The sequence below is a fragment of the Telopea speciosissima genome, chromosome 2, assembly GCF_018873765.1.
Source record: "Telopea speciosissima isolate NSW1024214 ecotype Mountain lineage chromosome 2, Tspe_v1, whole genome shotgun sequence".
Classification (NCBI taxonomy): Eukaryota; Viridiplantae; Streptophyta; class Magnoliopsida; order Proteales; family Proteaceae; genus Telopea; species Telopea speciosissima.
Window position 1 is genome coordinate 27,782,911 of NC_057917.1, and position 26,800 is coordinate 27,809,710.

Here is a 26,800-nt window from a genome sequence, read left to right on the forward strand (position 1 = left end):
TGCATAAGATTAACTTTCATAACAAGAAAAATAAACAATATAATGGATAGTAACGAAATGCTATCATATCGAAATTACCAAATAATGGATAGTAACGAAATGCTATCACATTTAAACCCCTGAACATAATAATAATACTACTGGCATACCCATAATGCAATAGATAAATTATCTTAATACCACAATAAGAATACTAGTAATATGCATTCATATCGATTTCACCTCCACCAGCAATAGTAATAGTAATACAAATAATAATAATAATAAATGGTTCACACTTCACATGAAAGGATGAAGAGAACAGGAATATGGGGGATAAATTCATTGCTTACCTCTTCTTCTTTCTTTTCCCAGTCATGGAACTCAGCCCTAGCACGTTCTCTAGCCAACATCGCCTGGGATAATGAACACAATTAATAACTTATTCCTCAGGAAATTATTAGTTTCATTTCAATTAAAAGATTAAAATAAGATCTATATGTATGCTCTATATGTATCAGACCATGATCACTTTAAAAGGCCTGATGGCCTCAACATCACATCCCCAGGATGATGATAGACAAGTGGATGTTAGATCAGAAGTGCACCTTTTCTTTTATGCCTTCTTCTGGAAATCTATGAGAGGAGAACAAATAGAAAGAAAATCTTAATTTCAATTTTTATGTGAAGCAGTCCCATCGCAACAATAGTCAGAGCTTCAACATGAGGTTGGTGTTAGACAATATCCTTACTGTTGATCACTTAGAGGAGGGGGGGGGGGGGAAACAGCCAGGTCAAATGCAACTAGAAGGTGAAACAATCCATCATATTTTCCTCCACCACTAGATGTTCAAGACCATTTGGTAGTTCTTCCATTCAAATTTTTTTGGGAATCCCATTAGTCTCCTTCGGAGACTTCCTTTACTATCGTCAAACTGCTAGGGGGATGGTGCATAGTGGCAAATCTTATGGCAGGTTCTTCCATATATGGTGGTCAGGGCATTAGGAAAGAGAGAACAGAGGAATCATCCAGGAATCAACGACTGACCTGCACAATATGCATGGAAGCAGACGTTTCTCCTTTATAATTGGTATTGGGTGCTGAGATTTTTGTCAAAGGAAGAGTTTAATAGGGACAAGGTCATACACCAGAATTACAGCATACAGCATATCACATTTAATTTTTGAATCTCATCGACATAATCCCCATATATATACCACTAGTTACTTATTTTCTCTTCCTCTAAAACCCAAAGGTAACTGTTATGCATTCAAAAAAAAAATACAAGAAATAAGAATAATGACAAAGTTTCCTCCCATAGACCAAAAAGATTATGAAATGTCAAAGATGAAAGTACCATTTCCTCCTCATATTTTGCTTTCTCAATTGCTCGCTCCTCCCTTCTCTTCTTCACTTTCTCAATTTCCGCCTGCAGCATGAGTTTGATAGTAAGTGCCTAAATTTCATATTTCAGAAAAATAGACAATCTCAACCTAACTAAACCTTATCCCAATTAAATGAGGTGGCAGATAGGTGAAACTACTATACAGTCTCAAAATCAAAGCAATATTAGTAGGGCTACCAGAACAAGCTAATCATTAAAGATGTTGGAAGAATTGAAATAATATATACATGAAAACAACTCGGTATGACTGGGTTGTGTGCTAGATTCAAAAGGTTCCATCATAGGTTAGAGCAATTGAGTAAAATAGTTCGGTGATAAAATGAAGTGAAAGTCAAAGCTTTAAAAAAAATGCTTTCCAACTCTTTCAATAAAATGAAAATGCTCTACAACAACAATTCAGCCTTATCCCAACTAAATGGGGTCGGCTACATGGATCATTGCCCTCCAATCAGCTCTATTCGAGGTCATACTTGATACAAGACCTAAGCTATGCATGTCTTTCCTCACCACTTCTCCTAAGATCATTTTAGGTCTGCCCCTGGCTCTTTACCTTCAGTCTAAATCAAGTCACTCCTCATTCACCAAACAAAAAAATCAAATCACTCCTCCGTACTGGAGCATCCAAAGGCCTCCATTGAACATGGCCATGCCACTTCAAAACAACTTTCTCGTAGCTAATCATGTATCAGAGCTACTCCCAGACCAGCTCTAATATGATCATTCCTTACTTTATCCTTCCTAGTTTAGCCACTCATCCATCTCAACATCCTCATCTCCATTACACTTTGTTTATGTATATGATGCTTCTTAACTGCCCAACACTCCGCACCATACATCATAACCGGTCGGATGACTGTCCTAAAAAATTTTCCTTTAAGTTTTAATGGAATACTCGCTGATCACACAACACTCCGGATGCATTTCTCCACTTCATCCATCCTATTTTAATTTTCTGTGAAACATCATCCTCTATATCACCTCTTTTATTTATGATTGAGCCCAGATACCTAAAATAATCACTTTGCAGAATTTCCCTCTCATCAATTTTCACCACCTCATTAGCTGTCCTAGTATAACTAAAGCTAAACACCATATATTCCGTTTTTGTTCTACTTATCTTAAAACCTTTTGATTCCAAGGTTTATCTCCATAACTCCAACTTGCCGTGGTTAATCTCTGCTTTTGTCTCATCCACCAAAACACTATCATCAGCAAAAAGCATATACCAAGAAACCTCATCTTGAATGTCTCTGGTAAAATCATCCATGATAAGCACAAACAAGTAAGGGCTTAAAGCTGATCCTTGATGTAACCCAATTGTAATTGGGAATACCTTGCCCCCTCCCCAAATACAGTCTTACACTTGTCACGTACCATCATACATATCTTTAATTATGTCCACATATTTACTTGAAACACTTCTCTTCTCTAGTACTTGCTAGATTAACTCACTAGGGGCTCTGTCATAAGCTTTTTCTAGGTCAACAAAGACCATATGAAGATCCTTCTTGCAATCTCTAAATCTTTCCATAAGTCTCCTAATTAGGTAAATAGCTTCCATCGTGGATCTTCCTGCCATAAAACCAAATTGGGCACCGTAATAGTAGTTTCTTGTCTCGGGTGGGCTTCAATAACCCTCTCTCATAATTTCATAGTATTATTCATTAGTTTTATGCCTCTATAATTATTGTAGCTCTGAATATCACCTTTATTTTTGTAGATCAGAACCACAGATTCCTCTTCCACACTTGTATCGGGACCTCATTTGGGCCTTGTGCCTTGCCTACTTTCATCTTCCTTAAATCTTCTTTTACTTTAGACACCCTAATTCTCCATATATATTTATGACAGTGTGGTGTCTTGATGGGTAATGTAGTCTTTTGGAATACTATTAATCGAAGTGTCTTCATTTAGTAGGCTGCAAAAATAACCTTCTCATCTCTTCTTAATGTCCTCATCCTTTATTAGTACTTTACCGTCTTCACTTTTAATACATCTAACATGATCGAGATCTCTACTCTTCCTTTCCCTCACTTTAGCTATCTTATAAATAGTTTTTTCCCATTCTTTTGTGCTCAGATTAATATAAAGATCTTCATATTTCTTCGCCTTTGTTTTTCCCACAATCTTCTTAGCTTCATTTCTAGCAAATTTATACCTTTGTAGATCCTCTACATCCTTAGTTCTTTGTCATGTCTTAAAACTAACTTTCTTATTCTTAATGGTTGTTTGAATCTCATCATCCCACCACCAAGTCTCTCTAGAAGAAAGGCATTTTCCTTTCAATTCACTGAGGACATATTTAACAACCTTATTAATAAGAGTAGTCATCTCATTCCACATCGTATTAATGTCTCCCTCAAAGTCTCACTTTCCTTGTTTGACAACTTCATCGGTAAATGATTTCAAAGTACCTCCTTTTAAGCTCCACTTCCTTATGTTAGGGCAAATAAGCTCACCTTTCTTACAATTCTGTGTAGTGAGGCACATATCCATGACTACTAATCTATGTTGTGTGGTTAGGCTCTCCCCTGGTATAAACTTACAATCCTTACATACAAATCTATCAGGCCTTCTAATTAGGAAGAAATCTATTTGGCTACTATGATATCCACTTTTGAAGGTAAACTAAATGCTCCTCTCTTTTCAAAATAAGTGTTTAAAATAGATAAATCAAACAACAAAATCTAAAATTGAGATCCCCTCCAAATTCCTCTCTTGAAAACCATATCCTCCATGTACATCTTTATAGCCTCTACGATTTTACCAGCATGTCCATTGAGGTCACCTCAATAATAATCTTTTCTCTTTGACTAAAACCTTGCACTAATCCATCCATGTGTTCCCAAAATTGTAACTTACTACTTTCATCCAATCCTACTTGAGGTGCGTAAGCGCTAATTATATTGACAAACCTATTTCTCCAACACAAGCTTGACGGATATAATCCTAGCTCCGAATCTTTTAACGCCCACCACATCATTCTTTAATCTTTATCCACTATTATGCCTAATCTACTTCTATTACTTTTATCCCCCGTATACCAAAGTTTAAAGTCATCCAACTCCTTAGCTTTTTTTGCTTTTGTAAAGCCCCCAAACCCGGTCTAGGGTTTTTGGACATTAACGGTCCACAAGATCATAATGTCATAGGAGATATGAACCAAAGTCGAGCCAAAACGCAACAGATGTATAAATGTGATACCGGAAGTCTTTAAAAACAAATTAAAAGTCTAAAGTTGCCTACTTATTACATCTCCAACACTTGAATAAAAATCTGTAATTAGTTACAATTCCTCTAAACTTAAAGTAATCCCAACAACTCTTAAAGATATCAATTTCAATAACCATAGATGTCCACATCGTATCCATACGTTGAAACCTCCTGATTCTCTACAAATGTCTCATCCTGATCAAATGTCTGCTCATCTGAAACATGGTGAGGCGTAAGCTTCGGGAAAAGCTTAATAAGCAAAACAAGCAACACTACAAGTGTGAAAACATGCACATCTCAACAAAGCAATAAAGATGTACATACATATATAGTATCTATAATCCTGCAGCGAAATCATGGTTCCTACCGCCTCTACCAAACATTGCGTCCACAATGATAAGGTAAACTTGGGAAAACTCATTAAAAGAAATTACACAATTAAAAGGTAAAAAGTGAAGTAACATGTCACTCCCTGATAGACTAGCATGAGTAATAGCGGCACTTCAACTACAGCTATGATGCTCTATTCCATACTGTCCCCACTCAACATAAAGAAACTAAGGCAGAAACTAGTGATCAAACTTGCCTCAGACCGAGTCAAAGCCCCATAGGTTTTACCAGCAATGCCCTCCTGAAGAGTTTTTTATCATTACCCTTTATCTAGTAACCCATGCAGTTCCAATAAAGATAAGTCTATAGCTCAAAAACCCCGCCAACTTACCCTTACCCCAACATATATTGCCCATGTCAGTAAGGTAAAAGAAAAACAACATCCATGACCGTACATGTAGATATAAAAACAATTTCATAACATAGGGTTTGCAACTCCTGAGTCCACCCTAACAATGTCTAATAAGAATTTGTAAAAACAAAGTAAGGCTTTAAAACAAATAAAGTTTCAACAACATATCATGACATGGGATTATACATGTATCATGAAAATTAATCATAATCTTCTCATACAATCAATGATATAGCATCTCCAATTAAATTGGGACGTAAAGAAATCATTCCCAAAATAAAAACAGAATTTATGCAACATAATGCGAAGTGTTTGAATTAAGAAGAACAATCAATGAACTTCATCACACAATCATCATACATGTGTTGATTACATAATCTCATAACCATGTCATATTTTAAACAAAAAAATCCAGCATGTACATAATTTCATTAAATCATGAAGAACATTCAATTCCTTCCCATACCATCATGTGCATACTTACAATTTGGTTAAAGTATGTGTTTGAACATAAAAGAAGTATGATAAATTATAGGTTAAAACAAAGTTTCAGATTTGATTTGAAGATAGAAAGTAAATTGATTTTGCAGAACATAAGCATGTAGAATCGCATAGTTTCACTCACTTTGATTTGAGCAATGAAACCTCTATGGGAAAACCTTAATCTGGAAATCAACCTTCAATCGAAGCTCTAATGGTGATGATCTACCCTTTCTAAGGTTTGGAAAGCTTCAATGGAGTCCAAGGAAGCAAGGTAAGCAGCCCCCCTTCTTCTCTTTCTCTTTTTTCTCTCTCCTCTTCTCTCTCTTTTTCCCACGATTTTTCTCCCTCCCTCTCCACATTTTTTTTTTTTTTTTTTAATAATAGGAAATGGGGTTGTGATTATGGTTATTGGAATTAAATCCTAACAAGAAAGAAAGGAGGTGGGAAGAGTCCAATTTAGTCTCCAACTAGATCTCTTTACTTGTTGACCATAATTTACTTGTCCTCCTACCAATAGGATTTCTAATTGTTTAATAGTACTTTAATAGATTCCTAAAATATTAAGCAACTAAAAAGGAATAAAAAATCGTAGAGAAAGTAAATCACTAAAAGCAATAGGAATTCTAGATAGAGTCAAAGTATCACATCACCTTTCCTTATCAATCCACATTACCTCTCTAACTAATTTCTAACAAACTCAAAGACCTCCCAAGCTAAAATCATGGCAGCCCCTTTTATGCCCAATAAAATAATAAAAAAAGGTCTTTAACTCCCCCTTAATTGCCTCCAACAAGTATAGAACCTCTAACCTCCATAACTTGAACCAAGGGTCCAACCACTAGATTAGGTTACTAATTCCTTCAAAATCATACAAAATCTACAATAAATGTAATAATAGGCAAAGTTCCATACTTAGGGCAAAACAATATTATATACTAAGGCATGTACTACTACATTAACTAATGCAAACATGCTACTTACCCATGCACGAGCACACCTCCAATTAATCCAAACCCTTCACTTCAAGTTACCCTGACCCTGCATTAGGTCAAAAGACAAAATTACCCCTAGTTCCAAATCAGGGTATTACTTGGTAGCCTATGCTTCCAGATAGTTGAAAGACTATGGACTTTGTTACGGCATTGCTTAAGACACCTAAAGGCCACGATTCAGTTTGGGTTGTAGTAGACCGTCTGACCAAGACTGCATATTTCCTTGCATATTCTATGAGATATACGGTTGAGAGAATGACACAGTTGTATATTGAGATTGTCAGATTGCATGGCATACCAGTGTCCATTGTATCTGATAGGGATCCAAGATTCACATCTAGATTTTAGAAGAGTGTGCATGGAAGTTTGGGAACCAAGTTGAAGTTTAGCATAGCTTTTCACCCACAGACCGACGGGCAATCAGAAAGGGTGATACAGATACTCGAAGATATGCTTCAAACTTGCGCTATAGATATAGGAGGTAGTTGGGAGAAACATTTACCTTTAGTTGAGTTTGCTTACAACAATAGCTTCCAAGCCACCATAGGAATGGCCCCATACGAAGCTTTGTATGGCAGGAAGTGCCGATCTCCCCTACACTGGGAGGAGGTTGGTGAACGTGATTTGATAGGAAATCCTACAGGAAGCTCAGGAAAAGGTACAACTCATTCAGAAAAGAATGCAGTGGCACAGGATAGACAGAAGAGCTATGCCGATGCAAAGAGGAAGGAGCTGGAATTCTCAGTAAGGGACAATGCATTTCTGAAGATTGCACCAATGAGGGGCATAGACAGATTTGGCAAGAAGGGCAAGCTTAGTCCCAGATTTATTGGTCTGTTTGAGATACTACAGAGAGTTGGACCAGATGCTTATAGACTAGCATTACCCCCAGCACTAACAAGAGTGCACGATGTTTTTCATGTTGCATTACTCAGGAAGTACGTGGCAGATCCATCACATGTTCTGAGCTACGAACCATTGCAGCTGAAGGCGGACCTTCTTATGAAGAACATCTATTCAGATCGTGGATCATAAGGACCAAATCCTACGAAACTATACCATCTCTTATGTGAAAGTCCTTTGGAGTAATCACGGTATCCAAGAGGTTTTGTGGGATAAAGAAGACGAGATGCGGACGGCGTACCAGTTGGGCGATAGATCGAATCTAGTAAGAGAGAAGAGATTTACAGCAAGAAGAAGAAGAAGAGAAGAGGATGGGAGAATCAATTGTGTGTTGAGTAATCCTCAACACACATATTTACTTCATTAAGCACTTCTAAGAATTACATGGACCTCCCTAGGGAGGTAAATAGAAATAAAGAAGAAATAACAAAAAATACAATTACCGTGTGAATCAGCAAGGACCACCTTGCAAGGCTAAATACTCCTGGGTGACCGATAGCGAAGTAGTACTGTGAGGGAAGAGCTCTTTCATCCTTTAGGATAAGGCATCTCCTGCTAGGGCGTCTATCATTCAGCACAGCGCAGGCTTCCAGCGGGAAAAGCTCCCTTTGTTTTACTTAGGAGCTCCAATCTTCAAAGGACGTGCTCGTTATGAATATTTTATGGATCTTATTGAAAAGATTCAGAGGAAGGTTGGAAGGCCAAAGATCTCTCTTCAGGGGGTTAGCAAATCCAATAGTGCGCGCTGTAGTTTTTCAGCTGGGTGGGACCGAGAGAAAGAAAGGACGGGGGGCGACCATGCATGGCACTTCTTGACCGTGTCTCCGAGGGACAGTTGAACGAGCGACTCATGAATGCTGCCGGGTCGGACGAGCCAATAACTCGAACGCGTTTGGTCTGTTTTTTGAGCAAGAATCACAGTGTTACCTTACCTTCACCATGATACGGACTCCAAGTTCTTATGGCAGAGCACGAGGAGATTTATCATCAACATGATGATGGGAATGGAACATAATCTCTTCGATCCCTTCATTTATGTGCTAGAATACAGAGAGATTTGGTAGGGAAGTGGAAGATACTTTTTTGTATATGATAATCAAAGGGAGTGGGAAAGTTCCTCTGCTTTTCTTTTCTCGTGCCATTTCTTATTGGGAACATTGAGGCAGGAAAGGGAAAACAAGATATTGATTCAGAAAGTTTCTAGAAAGGATCAAAGAATATCAATTAAGGCTAAACCCCCAGAAATGCGTTTTTCGGGGCAACAGCAGGAAAACTTCTAGGCTTCATGGTAAGTGAGAGGGGCATAGAGGTAGATCCCTCCAAGATAAAGGCTATAAGAGAAATGCCTCCTCCTCAAACGAAGAAGGAAATGATATACCATAACATATGAACAGTAAGAACTAGAATTCTTATCGATACTGGAACTCATAGGGAAGAAAATGGATTTATGGATGGAATCAAATAAGCAGTATTTACAGACAAAGGTATTCGGTTATTGGGGAACAATCAATATACTTCTAATGTCGAATCAGGATCAACTAGGACAGAAATAAAGCATTGGGTCAAACTCTTCTTTGGTGTCAAGGTAATAGCTATGAATAGTCATCGACTCCCGGGAAAGGGTAGAAGAATGGGACCTATTATGGGACATACAATGCATTACAAACGTATGATCATTACGCTTCAACCAAGTTATTCTTTTCTTTCTAAGAGCAGATGCAATTGCAGAGCTGTTGTAGATTCAGTTCTTTCTATCGATTCAATCAAAGTCCAGCTTTTTTGTCTGTTGATCCAAACAAACAAAATTCTTCACTTTGTGGAGAGGTAGGCATTTTTTAGTGAATATTTCAAACAAGGGGAGCTTCTAAACTCAATTGCTCTGTGGCACATCACGGATATCCCTTTCAGGCAGGAAGGTAGGGCCTGCCCTACCCCAGGTGCAAACCCAGAGAAAGTGTCTTTATCCCGAAGCTCCATTCAGTAACATCCCGCCCGCGTCCTTCCATTTTTCCAATTAGGGCAAGGAGTGTTAAGAGTTCTTCCATCTATGGTTTGGCTTCGAAAGGCGCTCGAATATAAAGACCTTTCATCAGTTGCCACCCGCTTCCCTCAGAGCTATGCTCTAAGCGCCGATCATTCAGCTAACTTGGTATAAAGTTCCCATGCCCTGGGTAGAGCGCTAGGTGTATCCTCCTTCACTTAGGACATGGCAATAATTTCTCTCTTTTTCTAAAATATAGTTGGGTCCAGTCGATTCGAATGTTTCATAGTGAGATCCAACTATGAGCCGTCATCACGATCTCCGTGGGTCCCTTCCGGAGCTTCGGGGTAGCGCGGGAATTTCGAAGCTGATAAATCAGTTGTTTGGGATGACTGGTGCGTCTATTGGAGAGCCGGAACAGAAAGAAAAAATGCCTATAAAAATAAGGGGAAAGGCAGACATAGAATAAAGAAAAAAGGAGGAAGGTAAAGTGGAAGGTTCGTCTAGGGGAGTATCGTAATCATTACCGCTCCTCCAGCCCTTCATGCCGCCTATCGTTTGTCATTATGCACTTCATAAGGGCTGTTTCCATCGGGTTATCCCTCTGGGTTTGCACCTGGGGTAGGCCAGGCCCTACCTTCCTGCCTGAAAGGGATATCCGTGATGTGCCACAGAGCAATTAAGTTTAGAAGCTCCCCTTGTTTGAAATCATTCACTAAAAAACGCCTACCTCTCCACAAAGCGAAGAATTTTGTTTGTTTGGATCAACAGACAAAAAAGCTGGACTTTGACTGAATCAACAGAAAGAACTGAATCTACAACCCTTGTTGATTCTGAACTTCGTTCGCGAAGGAACCGGACTTTTGACAGGCCAGCCCTTTTTTATGCGCCGCTTTACCCTAGAAGGAAAATGAGCTTTGCTCCTCTGGGCGCTAGGCGCTCCCGTGGCTCGCGAGAAGGAAAAAGGACTCATCTTTTGTTGCATCTGGCACGAGATGAAAAAGAGAGAGCTTCATCTATCGCTGAATAGGTTGAATTTTTGTTCCTATTGAAATGAATCTAGATTGATGAGGGGTTGTTCAATGATGCTCGAACATGTCCTGAGCAATCGCTTCCGGTTCAACAATGTCCAGATCTGGCATCTTTGCCTCTTCTTGTTCAGGGAACTCTAGAACTGCAAAACGGTTCGAGCTGACTAAGTCCAGTAGGGTCATTCCACTAGCACAACTAGTGTCCAGCCCCCCCCCCCTTTGCCATTGTCACTACTGGTAGTCAGCTGTCCTCGTTCTCCTCTTTTCATTGCCCTATTGAGTAAGGGTCGGTGTTCCTGGTCCCTGCGGAAAGGAAAAAGAATTTCACGTTCTTCCTTTTGGGAAGGGAGGCTTGTCAACCTATTGATTGCAGCTTTCTCCAGACCTCTGGAAAAGCATAAAAAAAAAGCTCGAATTGTACGATCCCTCCGTCACCCCAGAAAAGCACTTGCCATTCTAATTTGACCAATTTCTCTAAAGTCAATAATTTGATATGAGGAACTACTGAACTCAATCACTTGCTGCCATTACTCTTCAGTTTAGCCATGTCTAATAATAAAACAATGACAGAACTACCCTTATACATTTAGTCTAATAACTCTAACACTCCCCCTCAAGCTGGATAATAAATGTCATACATTCCCAGCTTGCACAATAAGGTACTAAACATACTAGGAATGAGGCCCTTGGTGAAGATATTTGCTACTTGATCACTTGTCTTCACAAAGGGGGTACAAATGCACCCAGAATCCAGCTTCTCTTTGATGAAGTGTCGATCAACCTCAATATGTTCGATCATGTTGAACCGGATTATGGGCAATGCTTATAGCAGCTTTGTTGTCACAATAAAGTCTCATTGGCCCTTCAATTCCAAACTCAAGTCTTGAAAAAGTCTTTATAGCCATATAAGCTCACACACTCCATTGGCCATGGCGCTAAACTCAACCTCTGCACTAGATCTAGCCACAACTGGTTGTTTCTTGCTCCTCCAAGTAACTAGATTACCACCCACAAAGGTACAGGTTCCAGAAGTAGATCTCCTATCAGAGACTGAACCAACCCAATCAGCATCTGTGTAGCCTTCAATCTGCAAATGGTCATGCCTGACAAATAGAAGACCTTTTCCTGGATAGGATTTCAAGTATCTAATGATGCGATACACCGCATCCAGATGTCCACTCCTGGGAGCATGCATGAAAGAGAGTTGGACCGGCTGCTTACAGACTAGCATTACCCCCAACACTAGCAAGAGTACACAATGTTTTCCATGTGGCACTACTCAGAAGGTACGTAGCAGCTCCATCACATGTTCTGAGCTACGAACTATTGCAGCTGAAAGCGGACCTATCTTATGAAGAGATACATATTCAGATCCTGGATCATAAGGAGCAAATTCTACGTAATCATACTATCCCTTATGTGAAAGTTCTTTGGAACAACCACGGTATTCAAGAGGTTTTGTGGGAGAACAAAGACGAGATGCGGACAATGTACCCACAATTATTCAAGGATCCAAGTATGTAAATTTCGAGGACGAAATTTCTTGTTAGGGGGAGGAATTGTAATACCTTAATTTGGAACTAGGGGTAATTTTGTCTTTTGTGCAGGGTAACTTGAAGTGAAGAGCTTAGATTAATTAGAGTTGTGCTCATGCATGGTAAGTAGCATGTTTACATTAATTAATGTAGTAGTACATGCCTTAGTATATAATATTGTTTTGCCCTAAGTATGGAACTTCGCCTATTATTATATTTATAGTAGATTTTGTATGATTTTGAGGGAACTAGTAACCTAATCTAGTGGTTGGACCCTTGGTTCAAGTTTATGGAGGTTAGGGGTTCTACACTTGTTGAAGGCAATTAAGGGGGAGTTAAAGACCTTTTTTATTATTTTATTGGGCATAAAAGGGGCTACCGCGATTTTACCTTCGGAGGTCTTTAAGTTTGTTAGAAATTAGTTAGAGACGTAATGTGGATTGATATGGAAAGGTGATTTGGCACTTTGACTCTATCTAGAATTCCTATTGCTTTTAGTGATTTACTTTCTCTACGATTTTTTATTCCTTTTTAGTTGGTTAATATTTTAGGGATCTATTAGAGTACCATGAACCAATTAGAAATCGTATTGGTAGGAGGACAAGTAAATTATGGTAAAAAAGAAAAGAGATATAGGTGGAGACTAAATCGAACTCTTCCCACCTCCTTTCTTTCTTGTTAGGTTTTAATTCCAATAACCACAATCACAACCCCATTCCCTATTATTAAAAATAAAATAAAATAAAAACGTGGAGAGGGAGGGAGAAAAATCGTGGAAAAAAGAGGGAGAAAAGGAGAAAGAGAAGAAGGGGGGCTGCTTACCTTGCTTCCTTGGACTCCATTGAAGTTTTCCAAACCTTAGAAAGGGGAGATCATCCCCATTAAAGCTTCAATTGAAGGTTGATTTCCAGATTTGAAGTTTTCCCATAGATGTTTCATTGCTCGAAGCAAAGTGAGTGAAACTATGCGATTCTACATGCTTATGTTCTTCAAAATCAATTTACTTTTTATCTTCAAATCAAATCTGAAACTTTGTTTTAATCTATGATTTATCATGCTTCTTTTATGTTCAAACACATACTTTAACCAAATTGTAAGTACGGACATGAAGGTATGTGAAGGAATTGAATGTTCTTCATGATTTAATGAAATTATGTGCATGCTGGATTTTTTTTGTTTAAAATATGACATGATTATGAGATTATGTAATCAACACATGTATGATGATTGTGTGATGAAGTTCATTGATTGTTCTTCTTAATTCAAACACTTTGCATTATGTTTTATATGTTGCATAAATTCTGTTTTTATTTTGGGAATTATTTCTTTACGTCCCAATTTAATTGGAGATGCTATATCATCGATTGTATGAGAAGATTATGATTAATTTTCATGATTCATGTATAATCCTATGTCATGATATGTTGCTGAAACTTTATTTGTTTTTACAAATTCATATTAGACATTGTTAGGATGGAATCAGGAATTGCAAACCCTATGTTCCAAAATTGTTTGTATATCTATATGTACGGTCATGGATGTTGTTTTTCTTTTACTTTACCGACATGGGTGATATATGTTGGGGTAAGGATAAGTCGGCGGGGTGTCTAAGCTATGGCCTTATCTTTATTGGAACTACATGGGTTACTAGATAAAGGGTGATGATCAAAAACTCTTCAGGGGAGTTTGACTAGGTCTGGGGCAAGTTTGATCACTAGTTTCTCCATTAGTTTCTTTATGTTGAGCGGAGATAGTGTGGAATAGTGCATCATAGTTGTAGATCAAGTGCCGCTATTACGAGGACCTTGTACAGTGTATGATGGCTAATACTCATGCTAGTCTATCAGGGAATGATGTGTTACTTTATGTTTTACCTTCTAATTGTGTAATTTCTTTTAATGAGTTTTCCCAAGTTTACCTCATCATTTGTGGACGCAATGTTTGGTAGAGGCGGTAGGAACCATGATTTCGCTGCAGGATTATAGAAACTATATATGTAAGCGGGCGAAGGGTGCTCTTGTGGTGTTGCTTGTTTTGCTTATTAAGTTTTTCCCGAAGCTTACCCCCCACCATGTTTCAGATGAGCAGACATGATCAAGATGAGACATTTGTAGATGACGGTCAGCCCTCTCCTTCATGGTTCCGATCCCTAACTCCACTCCATGAAGTTCCGATTGAGTTAGTTCTCTTATCTAGTTAGCCCTAATTGATCTGGTTTCTGAGAGCACTGACAAGGCTGAACTCGTAACAAGACCCAGATCAAACTATATAATCAAACATTCCTCGCGGCTCCCTGCCCCATGAAAAAAGAAAGGTAGGCAGCGCCGGGATCCCAATCCCCAAGAAAAGGAGTTGCTGTGCTTGATCGAACAGATCAATTTTCTCTGGCTCTCCAACTTGACTGGGAAAATCCAGCCCTTCGCCCCACTGCTCAAGACAACAGAAGATGAAGAGTTTGTATTGAAGACTTTTGCTATCGCATTTATACATCTGCTGCATTTTGGTTCTACTCCGGTTCATATCTCCTATGACATTATGATCTTGTGGATCATTAATGTCCAAAAACCCTAGACCGGATTTGGGGGCATTACACATTTCCATCTAGTCTCTTGAATACAGGCAATGTTAATCCTTCTTCTCCTCAATACATGCTTTACTTTCTTAAAATTATTTATACCAGTTAAGTTTGAGTAAATTACTCAAACCTCCCCTGTACTAAGCCTTGATTACACCACCACCCATATGTTGCTAACAATTACACCCGTACCCCCTGATGCTAACGATGTTAGAAAAAAGGTGCATTGACAATTTTGCCCTTTCATTTAAACGACTAAAATATTTACAGGAGCGAGTAATGGTTTCAAACCGAAGGCAGAGGAGAGGGAGTAAACAGAGAGAAGGTAGAGCATCGACGACCTGCAACTCTTATCCGAAATGCACAATTGGCTCGAATAAACCCAACTGTAGCTCTCCAGCGAACCCAACACACTGTCCATCGTTGCTGATCTCGTAATCGTCCTTCCTGTCTAGTCGAGTCCACTACCCGGACCAGACGTCCTTGGTGAAGTCAGGTTTATCACAAATTCGTAACTCAGGCAGTTGAGCATTGCTCCTGAATAACCTGACTGGAAGTCGACAAAACTCTCTCTAGTAGGCGAACCGCTACAGCGAGAATTTGAGACCCTTGAAGTGACGGAATAGGACAATGGTTAGATTTTATTTGTCGGTGAAGTTGGGGGCAAGGTTCTAAAACTCGGGTCTCGGTGGCATCTCGGCCAAGCCAGAAACCGAGTCGAGTCGAGATCTCAACGAGTTGGTGCAATTTATTTTTTTTTGACTCGGACCCCCAACTCGGTGGGTTTTACACATATTTTGGGTCTGAAACTTGGTATCCTGCCTATTTCAGGCCATTTAAACACAATGGCATGCCCAGATTTGCCAAAAAACAAGTCCAAATATGAGTTTTACTTTGGACCATAGGTTGGTAGGCGACGAGTCGTACTAAAAGTCTAAAACAACCTACTCTACATATAATTTAGTAAAACTTAGCAAATTTAGCAATCAAAACATTCTAATTAGTACATATCAACTTATCAATCAAAACATTCAAATAAAAAGTACATTACATCAATGTTCACTAAATTTGTTACATAAAATGTGATTGAGTAATAAATTCATCCCCAAATTGATCCACAAAGAATTCCCATTTAATGGAATTGCTATAGTGTTGCACATAGTATGACACAGCTGCCATATAAGTCTTCTCATCAACAAATACCAATCTCCCTATCTTATGGCACATGGGAGGCTGTTGGTATGGAGTGTAAGATCCACTGCTACTGTCATATTGAGTTTGAGGCATGTATGGCTGGTTTGGGACTGGGAATATATACCCAAAACCTGACCCAGAGCTTTGTCTGTCATACTCAGCTACTGATTGCCCATACTGACCATAGGCACTATAATCAGAACTGGTGCTCTCCTGGCCATAGTCATAGCCATGATGATGCTGAGATGATTGCCATGACTGATGCTCACTAGTAGTATTTATACTCATGCTTCCGAAACTTGCAAGCATGGTGTTCATACTGTTGTCATCATCTTGAGCATCTGACTGATGTGAGTGTTGGCGACCCTTCTTTCTTTTGTATGTTTTAGGGTGGCCACCATGGTCTTGATCTTGAGTGGCATGCGTAAACTGAGACTCACCGGTGAAACGCACAGGGTCCCCCTGCGTTCCCACCTCATACTGGTACTGCTCGCGCATCCCCTCATGACGATCATCATAATAACCGCCACTCGGCATGCCACGACCATGACCACCACCACCACCACCACCACCACCATCACCATCACCATCACCATCACCATCACCACCATCACCATCACCACTATCATCACCACTACCATCATCATCAACAGCAGGACTTCCTACAGCAGGCTCAAAAGGTTTTGGTGACTCTGCATGTGCACGCTCCTCTTACGACGACATATAATCCTCAACATCAGTGCCGGTTACAAACACAATGGTGGGGTCGGGCCTGCCCCCAGGCTGATCCATATCAGGTGTACCACGATCCCTCACCCACTGGAATAGGGGATCCTCATCGTCATCAGAGTCCTCTTGGAAAATGTTGGACAGTTCAACGGGTTCTTTATCATTGGCCTCAATTCCTTCACGTATGTGCCTCATCCTTAATCTCATATTGTAGTGCACATACACAAGCTGCTCCAGTCGTTCGCTACCCAACCTGTTCTGCCTCTTTGAATGTATCAATGAGAATGTACTCCAGTTGCGCTCACATCCGGAAGATGAACAAGTTTGTGAAAGCACTCTCACTGCTACCTTCCTTAGGTTGAGTGAACTTGTACCATAAAGCACCCACCAGTCGGCTGCATTACATATATTGAATAGTAAGAATATGTACATTCTAAAGAGATAAAATTATAATTCATAAATGTAAATATGTAATATCATGCCACCTACCAGGGTCTGACTTTTGTCTACCCTCCACTGCAACTTGTCGACCGAAATTTGCTGAGGCCTCTCTAAAGTATTTGATCTAATTTCAATTTGAGGAATTAGTATTTCCTATTTAGTAATTACATTCATAAACTAACTACCAAAGTACCAAAGTCTCATACTCTCACCTCATCATTGCAAGCGATTGTGTCTTTGGATTGAGCTCTAACCAGCGATGGAGTTTGAAGCGCCTCTAACAATTCTATGTCTAGCCCAAGATCATGAGAGTAGTGATACTTTGGATTCAAATAGTATGCTGGTAAAGTAGACACCACAAATATGATTTGTTAGTGACTTTACTGACTTAATGCCTTTAGGTTTTGAATATGTAAATGTAAAAAAATTATAACATTTAAAGTGTAAAGTATGTTGAACTCACCAGCTTTATGCAATGGATGACTCAAGTGCTTCTCCCACCGCTCATCAATGATGTTAGTGTAGGACTTTGCACTTCGAGGTATAGCAGCTCTAATCATTTCCTTCATTTTTTGGATGGCAGCATAAATGTGGGCCAAGGTAGGCTTCTTCTCTGTATCAACCATCCTCAGTACTGCCACCACTGGCTCTAATATGGCAACCACTTTCCCCAAGTCCTTCCAAAATCCATCACTTGCAATGGTCTGTTGTGCTGCCTTTGCATCTCCTGACTTAGAACCTTGCCAACCAAACCATTTATCACTTGCAAACATAGACCTCAGACCTATCGCCTTAGTCTGAAAGCTCTTCAATGCAATGTAATTGGTGGCAAATCGAGTGACACCAGGCCTCACTAAATCTCCATTGCATTTCTCCCTCAACAAGGCTAAAGCATAAGAATGGTTGTACACAAAAGTTATCACTTGTCTTGCCTTATTTACCACACCCGCCACCAAAGTCTTTTTCCCCATGTCCTTCAGCATTAAATCAATAGAATGGGCTGCACATGGGGTCCAAAAGAGCCGGATCCTCTTACTCTTCTTATTCATCAACTTCTCTCCAGCCTTTTTAAAGTTGGAACCGTTATCCGTCACAATTTGGATAACGTTCCTTGGTCCTACCTCCTCCACCACTTGCTTCAACTCCTTATACAAGTATGATGCATCCTTTACATTATTTGATGCATCGATGGATTTCAAGAATACAGTCTTTCCATTGTAACTCACCATGGAATTTATGATGGATAGTCTAGTAGGTCCAATCCATCCATCAGCCATAAGAGTAACCCCATATGTCTCCCACATTGGCTTCAAGCTATCAATGTAATCTTTCAGCTCCTGTACCTCCTGAGACAAATATACATTGTATAATTCATGTGGTGAAGGTCCCTTCCATCCTGCACCAGCCCTCCCTGCAGCATCAAGGAATGCATTATAGTATGTTCCTTGTGCTACATTGGTTGGAATGCCATGGTAAAGCATGAACTTGCTGAAGGCTTTCCGTGCTTCCTCTTGTTTACCACCAAATATTTGCGGGATGGTTGGCTGGTAGGCATCTTGTTGCCTAAAAGTTGTGGGATCCTGCTCAAAAATGGGATCTGGAGCTTGTACTCATGGTCGGGTTTGGGGTCGTGGTATATTTCTTGTCCCAGTGCTTTTCCTCCTCTCATCTTCTTGCACTGGTGCACCTGAGCCAGATCCACCAGCTCCTCTTGCTTGCTCATATGTTCTTATATTCTCAAAATGAAAACTTTGTCTACTCCCAGCCAAAGTCTGCTGGTAAATTATCCATTCAGCCTCTGATTGAAACTCACCAGGTGGAGGCCCAATGTCAGTATCATCTCCGCCACGGACCTCTACACCAGTCCTCTCTAGTACTGCCTCATCAAACTCTTGTTGCATTCTTTCCCTCTCAGCTTTCTTTAATCTTCCTCCTTTTAAGTGTTGTGCCATTGTCACTTTCACTTGGATAGGAACATTTGGGCATGAGACAACATCCTTGCCTATACCAGACAAGTGTTGCTTTAACCTAGTAGCTCCTCCAGATAGCAACTTCCCACAATAATTGCATTTGGACTTCTTTTTGTCTGCGAACATGGGGACTCCATGTTGCCATGCTATATCAGACATTGTATACAAAATGTCTTATATTTTACACTGTTACATAAAAAAGCATGTATTAATAACCATGGATCACTTAAAGTAAGGTATTCAAGACTTAAAGTATGCTATTCATAACTCTTAAACGTAATGTCAAGCAACTAGAACTATGAAATAACTATCTCTTATTTATCCCCTAACCCTAGTATTTATTTCTTAATTAAAAATAATATTTTGAATTTTTTTTTTAAATATTTATAACTTAAAGTATAAGAAAAATATAATGTAATGATGTATTTGACACCATTTCAAGTTGAATATTATGTACATATGTTGTACATAATTTTCCATAAGTAACAAGTATTTTTCCTTAATATTATATATATTTTATAAATTTTTATAATATATTTATTAAATCTGAAAAATAAAATAATTTTTTTAATGGGTGACAATAAAAAATTAATCCATGGGGCTGTAGAGCATCCCAAGTTGTTTAACATATATCAAATTCATTTTCAAACAATCACTATTCATCCTATTTTTTTCATTTTCTTTTTTCAAATAAATCATTTATTTTTCCAAAAATTATAATAAAAAATTTAATAACTGAAAAATAAATCCGACTCCATCAAGTGATAGATCGGGCAACGATGTTTAACATATGTCAAAACCAAATGAATCTAACAAGTATTACACAAATTTTTTTGAAAAAAAATAGATTTGGGAAAAATTAGAAAATACCTTTGAAATCCTACAAATAGGTGATGATTTGGAGTTGGATCTTCACTTTACCACTTGAATCTCACTTCAAACATCATAATCCACCAAAGATTTGAGAGAAATAGGAAGAAATTTGAGAGAGACAGAGCTCTTGGAGTGTTTTTCTCTAAACTTTAGAGAGCTTTGGACAGAACTCGAGATTTCCGAGTTCTGTACATTGCTCTCTTTTAAAAAAATGGGCATATGGGCATATGGGTCATGAAAACTGGGTAAAAAACCATATAACTCGATACCGAGATCTCGGCGAGATATTGAAATTTTATAACTAAAAAAAACTGAGAAATGGCAATCGAGACTTGGCCGAGATCTCGGCGAGATATTGCAGTTTTAGGAACCGACTCCCATCTCGACTCGCTATCTCACGAAACCGAGAAACTCGGCGAGATCTTGGCGAGTTCTCGAACCATGGTTGGGGGAGCCAGAGTGGAAAGGAAGATCGATCAATCGGTGAAGTGATCAATAAAAGGAGATGGCATTGGATCATGTGGACCCAGGAGACAGATTTCCACTTGGGACCGGATCCATCTGCGACATAGCAGCAGCAAGTACACCTGGGTGGTATAGCTGCTGCTGCTCAAGTAACGTCTGCTGCATCAGGTCTCGTTGCTGCTGCATTTTCCAAAATCCCAATGATACCAAGCAGCTTTAAAATATCAAAAAGAGGTGGAGAACAGAAAATCTAAGAGAAAAAGACCCAGAAATTGTAACCGAATCCAACTCCATTTCCAACTTCAGATCACCTTCCTTGAAAGCCCGATTCATAGCAATCCAACCCACCCCTTTCCTGCAACCCCGTCCCCACTCATGCTCCCTCGCTTTTCGGTTGCAGGCAACACTCAAACTCAGCTTTTGTTTCAGATCTCCAACTCTGCGGTCATGGCAATGGGAAGTTGTCTTCCGTAACAAGGAAATTATCCACAGGAATCGCACCGTCTGACTATGTCGGTAGCTGTCCCATACTGAGGTTGTCCAGTTTGCCGTCCACCCAAGCGCTTCTCCACAAAGTTGAGCGGGATGAGTTACAGGTCCTCAGTGTTCAATTGTTCTTCCGCGATGAAGATAGCGATTTGGTTGAGCAGGGTAAGGGTAAGCATAAGGGCAAATCGGTAACTTGATCCCTCCCGAGGGTAGAATCGTCAATTATAAATTTATTAACGCAAAACGTTATCAAAGGGCATAACCAGTGCACGAGGCTCCCGCCACTGCGGGTCTGGGGAGGGTCATAATGTATGGAGCCTTACCCCTGCTTCCACAGAACGTTATCAACTAACCACAAATCACTAACGGGGAGGGGCTGAGTGTAACAAGGTTTAGAAAGTAGGGGTAGTAAGTGTAATTGTTAGAAACACAGGAATGGGGGTGTAATTAAGGCTTAGTACAGGGGAGGTCTGAGTAATTTACTCTAGATATTTTTCTTTAATGCTGAAAAAAAAAAGATAGGAATTTCATAGGAAGAGAAGGGGAGAAAGAAGCCAAGTTAGGCCGAACAAAAGTGATTATCTACAAAAGGTAGCTATGCAACAACACCAGACAGCACATTATAGAAGAAAATTACGCCCCAAAAAAAATCATCAAAGCTCTCACTCATTCATGAATTATCATGGCCCAACTTAAAAATATATACTCAGTGACTAGCCTTCATCATCAAATTCAATATCGGAATTGAAGTATACCAATGCAAGCCAATATTCTGCAATAGTGTATTAGACTGTGGCTTGGACCAGCTTAATTAGGAGACCACAAAAGCCAGAGGATGGCCTGGTCTGATAACAGAAGATAATCTATTTCTTAGATTTTCCAGCCTTAGAATAATTTTTCCCCTGGCTAGTAGACTGTGATAGTTTGATAGTTATAGTCATGATTTTTTTGGTGTAGATCACCGCTACACCTTAGTGGCTGCCTAAACACTACAAGAACCAAGGACAGTAATCATGAACATAACCCAAGGAATAATTCCTTTTTGTGCACTTTGTATCTTTTACTGCTAGTTTATAACTACCACATCGAGTTTAGCAATACGATATATAATTACCACAGGGAATAAATACAAGAAAGCAAATATCAATAAAAGACTGATCGTGGTAAGAACATATTACCATCCTTCCTCTCTGTTTCTTTTTCTCTGATTTCACTGAATACATCTCAAGTGGTAGGCCCTGTACAACATCACGCTCTATTTTCTTTCGCCACACAAACCTGCCAACATTGCATGGTAAATATGTATGGAGAAACATAGAAACAGGTACATCTACTTTCATTAGCTTATTATATCATGTCCATCAAGTGAGCAAATGTATAGTCCTAGTAATCATATTTATCCAGTCAAACAACACCAACATCAGAACAAAATTTGAAATAGAGGAGGAACCAAAAGATCAAATTTCCATGCAAAATATCTGTAGATAGGCATAAGACAGCCACCAAGTGGATATATTTAGCGCAATAGCAGAAAAATCATGTGTTATTATCTTCTTTGTCCAAATGAAACTTGAACAGACAAAAACAAAGTTTACAATACCATGCACGTTCACAGGAATCCCAGCCTTGCTGCAACCCCTTTTATATAAATGGTATTAATTCTGCTACTTGCAATCATAAGGTAATGAAGATAGGTTGTCTCAGTTTTGGAGGTGAAATAAGACCTTAATTAAAGCATCTAAAGATACAAACTCCACTATGAAAATCAAGCTCTAACTTGAGTGGAATGGAAGGATATACTTTGTGTTCCAAGCAAAAAAACAATTGTGATGACGCTTGCTTGAGTTGTAGTCAAGTATAGAACAAAATTGTTGACAACCCAAGGTAAACACCCACTTATAGGGATCACATCTTCTAGATCACAAAAGGAATGGTAACCAGGCAATGCCATAAGACTCCCCCCCCCACCCTGGCTGAGAATAAATTAAGGGACGAAGAAAATAATTGTCAGCAAGGACAAATCTATATCAACAAATATGATTTAAAATGGACTTTGCAAATAAGTTGCCCAACTTTAATTTCTGCTGAGTACATGCAGAAAAAATAAAGGTCCTTCTAAATCTGCACTGCAGTATGGAATAAAGAACTTTAAAATTCAAAGCCTCTGACCCAAAATCTCAATCGAAGGATGAAGATTTCTTCTATTTACTCCCCATCTGATTGCAATAGAAAATTTTGAGGGCAGAAAAAAGGGTCGCAATCATCTAAATTTCATTAAATTTCCCTCAATTTTTTGTCAGAATCTGATGGAAAATCATTTCCTTCTTCTGAAGTAAATTACTCTGCAATTTCAGAAATCACAATTCACTTTCCAATTCAACCAGATGCAGCATTGTAAAGTTTTTTACTATATATCAGACACAATGTTCACTTTTGGTGCTGAGACATCAACCAGATGCATCAAAAAATAAAGACGTACTTCTCATTTAGGTTGGAATCACCAAAAGGATTTGAGTCATTTGAATAACCAGAAACTGTCTGCGTCTTTAACTTTTTAGCAACTCTGAGTGCCTGCACATCAGAGGGGGGGGTGGAAGTTAGTATCAAAACCAGACCTGGAAAACAAAGCAAAAAACAGTAGCAACAAACCCCCATACTTTCTTTTGGGCCTTCTTGGCCAAATACTCAGAAATTTCTTCCTCAGTTATCTCCCTTGAAGACCTCTTCTTGTGCCGATTTTGGCCGATGCTGCTTTCAGAATCTGAATCTCCAGTGCGTGTTGAGCTCCTTCGCCTGCTCTGGCTGTAACTTCTATCCTTTCTACTAGAAGAGGTCTGTCGGGGTGAAGAAAAACTATCCTCCTCATCAGAAGCAGAACTGGATTCTTCCGATCTTCTACTCCTTGAAGACTTCTTCCTGCTACTGCTTCCATGCTTCGGCATCTCATATAATTAGCTAATGCTCCTTAAGCTATAGAATATACTCCACTGTACAAATAAATAAGGACAGATAAATGTCAATCAGAAAACAAGAAGACAAATAGAAGAAACAGATCAATAAGAAGTCTGAAACAATAAAGGAAAGAAAGAATAAATGAGTCCACACACCCTCCCCCAAAAAACACAAGCAATTCACTGGCAAGCTTGAAGCTGGTGACGCTGGTCAGCCACAAGTAGTTATTCACAGGAAGCCCCACAGCTTGCCCATTGTAGAACATATGTGCTGTCCCATTCAATTTCCTTTTATTAAAATTTTTCTTTCTTGACAGCTTAATCTGGAATGTATCCAACTCTCCATCATCAGCCTGATAGAATGTGAATATTTTGTGTTTGTTTCTTTGTTTTTTCTTTCCACTTTGGCAAATTTTTAATCAATAAAAGCTTATTATTAATTTATGCCATTTTATTAAATTTTACCATCACATATCTTCTCAGTCTCTCTCCCCCTTCCTCCTCTCCCCTCTCCCCTGCCTCCTTTCCCCCTTGGTGTAGCAAAGACAACCTAAGAACTTTGGGAAAGTGACTTTAGATTTTTTTTCCCATACAATTTATTGCATTTAATTCCTCAGTGCATATCATAGGCAAGAACAATGAGGATTTTCAGGTGCAATTCAAACATAGAGGTTTACATTCTCTCTTACAAGGTCCTAGGGTTGTCAAATATCGAAAATTGGGCCTATGTTTTGATTGAGATTGATTCTTGAAGTAGGCATGATTTGGAATGGTTGAATTATAACTAATAATTATAACTCTCACAGACATTTACAGATGAGGAAACATCAGTATTCCCCAAACATTACTTGTATGAGTAGCCACAAAAGTTAACAATAATGGATTGCCTCTCTTCCAAGTTGTCAATGCCTTTGGTTTTCTCAGCAATCTCTTCTTCAGCGTGGATATAACAGATAATTATTTTCTAATCACTTCAAATAATATATAAGGAGAAGTCCAGCTAAATTACAAATCCCAAAGCAAGAATCAATAACTCTTTTAGCCATAAACCACAATGTCAAGGGGGGGGGGGGGGGGGGGGAAGAAGAAAGGACGATATAAAAACCACGTCAGAATTAGTTTAAACCAAAATGAGTTCTTACTTCATAATTCAAATTTTCTGCCCAGGACACAAGAATAGAGGACCAGCTGGTTGCGAAATTCGGGAGAAACCGAGAAACCTCACAGATAGGCCAGAGAGGAAGAGATAGAGAAGAGAAGAAAGCTTCAGCTATGACTACTCACCAGAAAAGCCCGGGGTGAAACCGCGGAAGTTCGGCGATGCTGAACATCAACGTCTGATTTTCAAGGCTCATGAGTATTGGGGAGCGGGATGAACTCATCAAAGTTGGATTTTGGGTGCTTTTGTAATTTAATGTTCTGTCGTTTGGCCGCCGAGGTTCGAGAACCGCCAAGGCGCCACCGGCCTCATGTGTGTTTACCTTCTCATTGAGTCATGGCAGGGCCCCAAGGGTGCCAACCGGTCGTTCTCGGTCAGCCCTAACCGGGTATTAATAAAAAATAAAAAAAAATTCAAGCCTTACACTGCCGTTTAGCTAATCGGATTGGGCTTGGACGGGCTCGGTCAGTCTCAGACATTCATGGGTTCTAGAATCGGATCTTAATTGGGCTATGGCCCTGTTTAACTCTGGACAGTAATTAAACGGGTTTCAAACGGTTCAGTCCTAAAATTGATCTCTAAAGTGGACTAGAGGAAAAATAAAAAAATATTACCTATAAATTCCTATTTCGCAACACTCATATGGGTTTTAAACGAACTCTCCAAGTCTTTAGAAAAAAATCCGAGACAGAGTTCTATACAATGTAGAGGAGGATTTTACTCCTCTCCATTTCTAGATCCATTATTTTCTATTATTTCCCCTTCCAGAGTGCGACATGTGGCACACTTCAATCCAACGGCTTTAAATCACTCTCTTGTTTTTAACTGACACTTAACCCTGGTTATACCAATCACAAGCCTAACCCGGGTCAATATAACCCAATCAACCCTAAACCCATGGTTAAGTCAAAATTCAAAATTGAAAACCCTAATACTTTTCTTTTACCCCACTCTTTCTCTCTCCTGCCTCATTCACATGAACAGAGAACCTCACCATTGAAGCTCGCCACCAACCTCGTCGGAGACGACAACAAGGATGAGAGAAGTTGCTTGACTCGAGAAGGAGAACCTGAGATCTCTCATAAGAAGCAACCTCCGGCGCAAGAGAACCTCTGTGCCGCTCAACGAACAGAGAACGCTGCCGCTGCCGTCGGAATCTTCTTTTATCTGCGATTTTGCTTTCACATTTGCAGTTCAAGAATTCAGATTTGACAAAAAAATCTGATTTCTTTGTCGTTTTACCTTCGGAAGGACGGAGATCCTTTATTTATTTGTCGTCCCCATCTCGCCGTTGCCCTCATCTCGCCGGATCCATCGAGGAGAACCAGAGTTGCAGTCGATTGGGGTTGTCTCGCCATTAAAGGTACTCTTTCTTTTTTTTTTTTGGTAGAACCGTTCTTGAACAAGAGACATGGTCCTTCATGAAAGATATTCTTTTTCGGGTTCTCAGCTTTGGGGTAGAGCTGTTGGAGTTCCAAGTTAAATGTATATTTCGTTCGCATTGTTCTATTAACCATGAATCCCCTGTTTTTAGATCCTCCGAAAGAATTTTATTAAAAGTAAGATTTCGCAATGATACCATTCTTGTGTATAATTATGCTGCTAATTTATCCCTGAATGGACTTTGGGCCATGGTCTTGTTTCAGTTATGGTTGGTACTTCACCTTTGTAGAAGGCTTCGTTTATCTG

General features: G+C 39.3%; 1 protein-coding gene and 1 long non-coding RNA gene across 2 annotated transcripts in view; both read right to left on the reverse strand.

Moving 5' to 3' along the window:
* LOC122650611 (cactin-like) overlaps nt 1-23,943 on the reverse strand; it is a 47,266-nt gene extending 23,323 nt beyond the window's left edge. The window contains exons 1-5 of the mRNA XM_043844011.1: nt 23,659-23,943; nt 23,481-23,572; nt 22,180-22,279; nt 1,338-1,409; nt 333-395 (exon numbers count right to left, since the gene is read on the reverse strand). Coding sequence (XP_043699946.1) covers nt 333-395; nt 1,338-1,409; nt 22,180-22,279; nt 23,481-23,572; nt 23,659-23,943 — 612 coding nt within the window. The remainder of the gene's footprint in view (nt 1-332; nt 396-1,337; nt 1,410-22,179; nt 22,280-23,480; nt 23,573-23,658) is intronic.
* LOC122651599 lies at nt 8,162-22,007 on the reverse strand. Its single transcript, XR_006331477.1, has 3 exons — nt 21,995-22,007; nt 11,236-11,239; nt 8,162-8,241 (listed from the first exon to the last, which is right to left on the reverse strand). It is a non-coding gene; the product is annotated as an uncharacterized LOC122651599 (long non-coding RNA).
* Nucleotides 23,944-26,800: the final 2,857 nt, after the last annotated feature.